Source organism: Ranitomeya variabilis, chromosome 4 (assembly GCF_051348905.1).
Source record: "Ranitomeya variabilis isolate aRanVar5 chromosome 4, aRanVar5.hap1, whole genome shotgun sequence".
Lineage (NCBI taxonomy): Eukaryota > Metazoa > Chordata > Amphibia > Anura > Dendrobatidae > Ranitomeya > Ranitomeya variabilis.
Genome location: NC_135235.1, coordinates 716211710 through 716221094, shown reverse-complemented (window position 1 = coordinate 716221094; position 9385 = coordinate 716211710). Strand labels below are relative to the sequence as shown.

Below are 9385 nucleotides of genomic sequence, written 5' to 3'. Positions count from 1 at the left end.
ATAGGGACGAGAGGGCCATGCATACCAGAGTAGGGATGAGGGGACCATGTGTGTCACGGTTCCCACCGTGCTGCCAACACGGATCACGGATCCCAACAATATGTCAGGCATCCAGGATACCTTGATAATAAGGGGGTTGTTTGATTTCCCCTGGTTCCTTCCGAAGGGGATTTAGCTACATCCCACTTCCCAGTTCTGGTTTGGAACTTGCAGCTCTCAGGCGCCCCCTTTACCCTCAGGTCAGATCAGGTACTGCACCCAGGGTAATTAGTCGCCAAAAAGGCTGCCTGCTATGTACTGGCTATTGGGCACACTGCAGCGAGGATGATATAACTACTCCCACTCAGGCGGGAACAATAATTATCAATGCCGCTGGTCACTGCAAAGACGCCCAATTTCACAGAACAAGGTCGCTGCAACTAGCTCCGATTTTCACCAAAGGTTAATGAGTCCGGAGCCAACCCAAATCAGTAGCGTTATTCACCTCAGAGGACACACAGTCGTATAGAGCATGAAGAGACAAGCTAGTAAAATTATATATTTTACTCCATAAAAGATAGGCAGTATTTACAAAAATAGTAAACAGATATTATAAAGAAGACGAATTATGTGTATATCACAATTACAAATAAAAAGGGATTAACGGTGAAAATTGACTTATAATTCTTTTATAGCATTCAATGGTATGCCGTATGCTGGCTGGGGGAGGGGACCTTCCCCACTTATTCTCACGTCAGATTGCACAGCCTGTCGTAGCTGAATCCCCAGCAAAACACACTGCAATAATCCTGCTTTACACAGATATTCCCTGCCTAAAGCCCAGGCACTCCCCCCTGTGGTGACATCACTTAGGGGCTGAAACCTCCCCTTTTCTTACAATATGAAAACTATTTTTTATGCATAATTTGCTGTGTGAACCTCACATAAGTACGACACGATGCTCATGATGTTCCCCACGTCAGGGGCATTCTGTTAAGTGTAAATAAGGAGCCATTACATGAACTGCATAAGGAGAAATCCGCACTTTGCACAAATTGCGTCTAGCTGCTTGCGCTTTAAGTGGCTGATAGGTCTACCGATGGACATCCGGAATATGTAATTTGTATAGTTCCAGCCCAAATTGGTGCCGCGATATGTAACTTTAATAGAACAAAGAAACTCATGTCTTACACCAGTTCCAACTAGTACTAGATGGGAGGAGGGAGGAGTGAGCAGCTTTTGCAGAACCTGCTATTTGCCGGGGGCAATAAAAATTCTTCTTCACACACACACACACACACACACACACGCAACCAGCAGAGAAAAGAGGGGGGTCAGAATAACCCGCAGCGTGTGTCTTGTAAAGCTAGGCAGACTCAAACATGGCATATTCACATTATCGTGACAATGTATATCAGGATGTGGATGAAGGGACCATATACCAGGATAGGAGATATTAAGCACAAAATTTACCACATTTTTTGCTTCAGTTTTTATTTCCCTAATTTCCTCCTTTAAAACCTAGGTGAGTCTTATGGTCCAGTGCGTCTTATAGTCCAAAAAATATGTTATTTCATGCAATAAAATGCAATTTAACCCCTTCATGACCCAGCCTATTTTGACCTTAATGACCAGGCTGTTTTTTGCAATTCTGACCAGTGTCCCTTTATGAGGTAATAACTCAGGAACACTTCAACGGATCCTAGCGGTTCTGAGATTGTTTTTTTGTGACATATTGGGCTTCATGTTAGTGGTAAATTTAGGTCGATAATTTTTGCGTTTGTGAAAAAAATGGAAATTTGGGTAAAATTTTGAAAATTTCGCAATTTTCAAATTTTTTATTTTTATTCTGTTAAATGAGAGTTATGTGACAAAATAGTTAATAAATAACATTACCCACATGTCTACTTTACATCAGCACAATTTTGGAAACAAAATTTTGCTAGGAAGTTATAAGGTTTAAAATTTGACCAGCGATTTCTCATTTTTACAACGAAACTTACAAAACCATTTTTTTAGGGACCACCTCACATTTGAAGTCAGTTTGAGGGGTCTGTATGGCTAATACCCAAAAGTGACACCATTCTAAAAACTGCACCCCTCAAGGTGCTCAAAACATGGAAGGAAAAAATGAACATATAACTTTTTATTAAAAAAAAAAAAAAGATCTTTTAGCAACAATTTTTTTATTTTCTCCAGGGTAAAAAGAGAAACTGGACTCCAAAATGTTTGTACAATTTGTCCTGAGTACGCCGATACCCCATATGTTGGGGTGAACCACTGTTTGGGCACACGAGAGGGCTTGGAAGGGAAGGAGCGCCATATGACTTTTTAAATGAAAAATTGGTCCAATCTTTAGCGGACACCATGTCGCGTTTGGAGAGCCCCTGTGTGCCTAAACATTGGAGCTCCCCCACAAGTGACCCCATTTTGGAAACTAGACCCCCCAAAGGAGCTTATCTAGATGCATAGTGAGCACTTTGAACCCCAAGGTTCTTCACAAATTGATCCGTAAAAATGAAAAAGTACTTTTTTTCACAAAAAATTTATTTTAGCCTCAATTTTTTTCATTTTCACATGGGCAACAGGAAAAAATGGATCTTAAAATGTGTTGGGCAATTTCTCCTGAGTACACCGATACCTCATATGTGGTCACAAACCACTGTTTGGGCACACGGCAGGGCTTGGAAGGGAAAGAGCGCCATTTGACTTTTTGAATGAAAAATTTGCTCCAATCGTTAGCGGACACCATGTCGCGTTTGGAGAGCCCCTGTGTGCCTAAACATTGGAGCTCCTCCACATGTGACCACATGGAACTAATCTAGATGTGCGTTGACCACTTTAAACCCCCAAGTGCTTCACAGAAGTTTATAACGCAGAGCCGTGAAAATAAAAAATCATTTTTCTTTCCTCAAAAATTATTATTAGCCCGCAATTTTTTATTTTCACAAGATTCACAGGAGAAATTGGACCCCAAAAGTTGTTGTCCAGTTTGTCCTGAGTACGCTGGTACCCCATATGTGGGGGGGAACCACTGTTTGGGCACACATCGGGGCTCGGAAGGGAAGTAGTGACGTTTTGGAATGCAGACTTTGAGGCCATGTGCACACGCTGCAGATTCCATTGCGGAATTTTCCGCAGCGGATTTGCAAACTCCGCAGTGAAAAAACGCTGCGGTTTTTACTGCGGATTTATTGCGGTTTCTTTTGCGGTTTTCTCTGCGGATTTTCACCTGCAGATTTCTATTGGAGCAGGTGTAAATCCGCAGCGGAATCCGCACAAATAATTGACATGCTGCGGAAAATAAACCGCTGCGTTTCCGCGCGTTTTTTTCCGCAGCATGTGCACTGCGGATTTAGTTTCCCATAGGTTTACATTGTACTGTAAACTCATGGGAAACTGCTGCGGATCCGCAGCAAAATCCACAGCGTGTGCACATACCCTGATGGAATGGTCTGCGGGCATCACGTTGCGTTTGCAGAACTCTGATGTGCCTAAACAGTAGAAACACCCTACAAGTGACCCCATTTTGGAAACTAGACCCCCCCAAGGTACTTATCAAGATATATGGTGAGCACTTTGAACCCCCAAGTGCTTCACAGACGTTTACAACGCAGAGCCGTGAAAATAAAAAATCATTTTTCTTTCCTCAAAAATGATGTTTTAGAAAGCAATTTTTTTATTTTCACAAGGGTAGCAGGAGAAATTGGACCACAATAGTTGTTGCCCAGTTTGTCTTGAGTACGCCGATACCCCATATGTGGGGGTAAACCACTGTTTGGGCACACGTCGGGGCTCGGAAGGGAGGGAGCACCATTTGACTTTTTGAACGCAAAATTGGCTGGAATCAATGGTGGTGCCATGTTGCGTTTGGAGACCCCTGATGTGCCTAAACAGTGGAAACCCCTCAATTCTAACTCCAACACTAACCCCAACACACCCCTAACCCTAATCCCAACTCTAGCCATAACCCTAATCACAACCCTAACCCCAACACACACCTAACCACAACCCTAACCCCAACACACCCCTAACCCCAACCCTAACCGCAACCCTAACCCCAACACACCCCTAAGCCTAACCATAACCCTAACCACAAGCCTTATCTTAACCCTATTTACAACCCTAGCCCTAATTCCAACCCTAACTCTAATTCCAACCCTAAGGCTATGTGGCCACATTGCGAATTTGTGTGAGATTTCTCAGCACCATTTTTGAAAAATCCGCAGGTAAAAGACACTGCGTTTTACCTGTGGATTTAACACTGATTCCTATTGAGGAACAGGTGTAAAACGCTGTGGAATCCGCACAAAGAATTGACATGCTGCGGAAAATACAACGCAGCGTTTCCCGTGGTATTTTCTGCACAGTGGGCACTGCGGATTTGGTTTTCCATAGGTTTACATGGTACTGTAAACCTGATGGAAAACTGCTACAAATCCGCAGCGGCCAATCCACTGTGGATCCGCAGCCAAATCCGCACCAAGTGCACATAGAACTAGGGTTAGGGTTAGAATTAGGCTAACCCTAGCCCTAACTTTAGTTCTAACCCTAACCCTAGTGGAAAAATAAAAGTAAATATATTTTCTTTATTTTATTATTGTCCCTACCTATGGGGGTGATAAAGGGGGGAGTTCATTTACTATTTTTTTATTTTGATCACTTTGATATATATATCACAGTGATCAAAATGTACCTGGAACGAATCTGCCGGCAGATTCGGCGGGCGCACTGCACATACGCCCGCCATTTTGGAAGATGGCGGCGCCCATGGAGAAGACGGACGGACACCGGGAGGCTCGGTAAGTAAGAGGGGGTGAGATCGGAGCACGGGGGGGTGGATCGGAACACGGGGGGGTGGACAGGAGGATGGGGGTGCAGACAGGAGCGGACCACAGTACGGGACAGAACGGAGGACTGGGGAGATCGGCGGCAGTGGGCAGATCAGGGTTTCCAGCCATGGCCGATAATATTGCAGCATCGGCCATGGCTGGATTGTAATATTTCACCACTTTTCATAGGTGAAATAGTACAAATTTCTCTGATTGGTTGTTGAAAGTGAAACTGCCAATCAGAGCGATCGTAGCCACGGGGGCTGAAGTACGACTCCCCCTGTCCCTGCAGATCGGGTGAAATTGGAGTTAACCCTTTTACCCGATTTGCAGGGACGCGATCCCTCCATTATGACACAAAGGCGTCACAGGTCGGATTGGCACTGACTTTCATGACGCCTACGTGGCGTCACAGGTCAGGAAGGGGTTAATTATGCAAAAATCACACAATGTTATTTCCTGGCTTTTATTTTTAGATTCTGTCTCTTACAGTTGAAGTGTACCTACAAAATAAAAAAATTACAGACTTCATTCTTTGTAGCTGGAAAAACTTGCAAAAATCGGTATAGTCTCCAATAGTTATTTTCCCCATTGTATATATTTTATCCAGGTCAGAGCTATTTTTGACAGTCAAGAAAATACAATTTTCAAGTAATTCATTCTTTACACTCTAGGTATGATAATGACTTCTCGCTGTGTGGGATTTTTTTGTTTAAAAGGGTTGTTCTCTACTTGGACAATCCCTTCTCAAGCCTTATGTTTGATCCTATTAAAATAAAAATAATTATTCAAACCTTCCATGCCGATGCAGTTCCAGCAGTGTCAGCACTTGCGTTTATGAAGCTCATGCGAGTTTGTCAGGTCATGTGAGCCCTGCGGCCAATCAGCGCTGATGTCACTGTCCCCAACTTCAAATCAAATCAAAAGGAGGAAGTAGAGAGCAGTCGCAGCTCTGGTTTCCTGTTTATGTTCAATACTTCTGAAAGCGGGGACAGTGAGTGCAGGGCTTGTGTACTGTAACAACCTCACATGAATCCTGACACAGCTGAATTGGCGCTGGCAAGGGGGCTGTGTATGAGTATTTTTGTTCTAACGAGGCCAAACATAAGGAATGACAAGGTGTTGTCCTAGTAGTAAGATAACTGTTTAAGAAGTTACAATTTTTGATTAAATATTTCCAACATTCTGAACATGAAAAAGGCTTCTCCCCTGTGCAACTTCTCTGATGTTTATTAAAGAGATGATTTCCATGTAAAACATTTCCGACATTAGGAACAGGAAAAAGGCTTCTCCCCTGTGTGAATTCTTTGGTGTCTAACAAGATCTGATTTCCGATTAAAACATTTCCCACATTCTGATCATGAAAAAGGCTTCTCCCCTGTGTGGATTCTCTGGTGGATATCAAGATGCGCTTTCTTATAAAAACATTTCCCACATTCTGATCATGAAAAAGGCTTCTCCCCTGTGTGGGTTTTCTGGTGCGTAACCAAAGCTGATTTCCGATTAAAACATTTCCCACATTCTGAACATGAAAAAGGCTTCTCCCCTGTGTGGGTTCTCTGATGCTTAACAAAATTTGATTTGTGTGTAAAATATTTCCCACATTCTGAACATGAAAAAGGCTTCTCCCCTGTGTGGGTTCTCTGATGCTTAACAAAATTTGATTTGTGTGTAAAATATTTCCCACATTCCGAACAGGAAAAAGGCTTCTCCCCTGTGTGGATTCTCTGGTGGATATCAAGATACGCTTTCTTATAAAAACATTTCCCACATTCTGAACAGGAAAAAGGCTTCTCCCCTGTGTGGGTTTTCTGGTGCGTAACCAAAGCTGATTTATGTTTAAAACATTTCTCACATTCTGAACAGGAAAAAGGCTTCTCCCCTGTGTGGGTTCTCAGGTGTGTAACCAAAGCTGATTTCTGATTAAAACATTTCCCACATTCTGAACATGAAAAAGGCTTCTCACCTGTGTGGGTTTTCAGGTGTGTAACCAAAACTGATTTCTGAATAAAGCATTTCCCACATTCTGAACACGAAAAAGGCTTCTCACCTGTGTGAGTTCTCTGGTGCTTAACGAAATTTGATTTGTGGATACAACATTTCCCACATTCTGAACAGGAAAAAGGCTTCTCTCCTGTATGGGTTTTCTGGTGCATAACCAAATCTGATTTCTGTTTAAAACACTTGCCACATTCTGAACATGAAAAAGGCTTCTCACCTGTGTGGGTTTTCAGGTGTGTAACCAAAGCTGATTTCTGTTTAAAACATTTCCCACATTCTGAACAGGAAAAAGGCTTCTCACCTGTGTGAGTTCTCTGGTGCTTAACCAAAGCTGATTTGTGGCTAAAACATTTCCCACATTCTGAACAGGAAAAAGGCTTCTCTCCTGTATGTAATCTCTGGTGGCTATCAAGATGCACTTTCCGATTAAAACATTTCCCACATTCTGAACATGAAAAAGGCTTCTCCCCTGTGTGGGTTTTCTGGTGCATAACCAAAGCTGATTTCCGATTAAAACATTTCCCACATTCTGAGCAGGAAAAAGGCTTCTCCCCTGTGTGGATTCTCTGGTGGCTATCAAGATTGTCTTTCTGATTAAAACATTTCCCACATTCTGAACATGAAAAAGGCATCTCCCCTGTGTGGGTTCTCTGATGCGTAACCAAAGCTGATTTATGTTTAAAACATTTCCCACATTCTGAACATGAAAAAGGCTTCTCCCCTGTGTGGGTTTTCTGGTGCATAACCAAAGCTGATTTATGTATAAAACATTTCCCACATTCTGAACATGAAAAAGGCTTCTCCCCTGTGTGGGTTTTCAGGTGTGTAACCAATGCTGATTTCCGATTAAAACATTTCCCACATTCTGAACATGAAAAAGGCTTCTCACCTGTGTGGGTTTTCAGGTGTGTAACCAAAACTGATTTCTGATTAAAACATTTCCCACATTCTGAACATGAAAAAGGCTTCTCACCTGTGTGAGTTCTCTGGTGCTTAACCAAATTTGATTTGTGGATAAAACATTTCCCACATTCTGAACAGGAAAAAGGCCTCTCTCCTGTGTGTAATCTCTGGTGTCTATCAAGATGCACTTTCTGATTAAAACATTTCCCACATTCTGAACATGAAAAAGGCTTCTCACCTGTGTGAGTTCTCTGGTGCTTAACCAAAGCTGATTTGTGGCTAAAACATTTCCCGCATTCTGAACATGAAAGAGGCTTCTCCCCTATGTGAGTTCTTTGGTGTATAACAAGATTCCACTTCTGGTTAAAACATCTCCCACACTTGGAACAAGAAAATCTATTCTCTGCTGTGTGAATTTTTTGATGCTTAAGAAAAGATTCTTTGAGGGGAAAATGATTTCCATATTCTAAAAGTGAAAATGATTTCTTTACTGCAGGACCAATTTGTTTTTTAATGCTTATTTTGTGACTTTGATTTTCCTTAGTAGTCGGTAATGAATCAGAAGACAGGACCTGTTTCAAAAGATCAGACGATAGATCTTTGCTGTGAAGGGATGATGGTATATCTGGAGTAATGGCATTCACTTCAATTGTATCCTGTTGGATCTCAAGATTATCTGACTTAAAAACGGAAGATGTCAGCAGCCCCTCTGATTGCCTGGTGCAGTCATCTGTTAAAAATAAAACCAATTAGTTTTCATAAAACAATACTTGAATTTTACCATTTGTATGTAAACTATCCACAACATGACAAGTTATGTTGAATACGTAATTATTCACTAAGACAATGACAGCTCACAGTCTAAAAGAAAACCTCATAGGATGAACCAGTAGAGCGTGGTGTTCAACTGTTTGTCCATTCTGCCTCCGAAATATAGAGTAAAAAGTCACCAAACAATGTTATGTTGAGGAAAATTATACCAATAAACCTTCTACTCATCTCCCAAAAAAACAATTCCATACTCAGGTCCATCATATGTCAGTGAAAAACAGGTTTCTACATTACAAGTGGCTCAAAGGCTCTTGAAAAGCACCATGGCTTCAATACACCAATCCAGCAATATCCGCTTTCCCAAAGTCAAATTTTCCCCTCGCTTCTGAGCCTTGCAGTGTGCCCAAACCACATTTAGCATCCATGGATAAAGCACGTGTAAAGCGTGCACTATAAAAATTAATAATGATAATAAATAATAATGTATTTGGCATTACTATAGTGATAAGAATCCACTTAATTTACAAAGTGTGTGTCTCCTGGAGCACAATCTGGGCACTGTGTGTTGGGTAATAAAATGGCATATTTGCAATTTTCACTCTCCAACATCCACTGCGTGCTAATTTCTGGAAAGTGGCTCTGGGGTCAACATAGTCACTACTACAATACATTAATCCCCTAAGGGTTTTATGGGGATTTCTACTGCTCTGGTTTTCTGCCATTTTCTCATATTAGGGCTTTTGCATATGGAATGTCCTATCTCCTCTGGGATCTGCTGCTGTGATGTTTAGTTCTGTTACCAGGCACGACCTTATTCATTCTACAGGTGGCACTGGTAATGGAGGAGACATCGAAACCAGAAGCTCTGGGAGACGCAGGCTCTGCCCTGCCACAAAGAT

The 9385-nt window shown here is 42.0% G+C and overlaps 1 protein-coding gene across 3 annotated transcripts in view; it reads right to left on the bottom strand.

Moving 5' to 3' along the window:
* Positions 1–4088: 4088 nt before the first annotated feature.
* The window catches only part of LOC143766583 (uncharacterized), a 347965-nt gene continuing 342668 nt past the window's right edge, over positions 4089–9385 (bottom strand). For all 3 annotated transcript variants that reach the window (XM_077254367.1, XM_077254368.1, XM_077254366.1), the window contains exon 7: positions 4089–8445. In XM_077254367.1, the coding sequence (XP_077110482.1) occupies positions 6254–8445 (2192 nt within the window). In that variant the 3' untranslated portion in view covers positions 4089–6253. The remainder of the gene's footprint in view (positions 8446–9385) is intronic.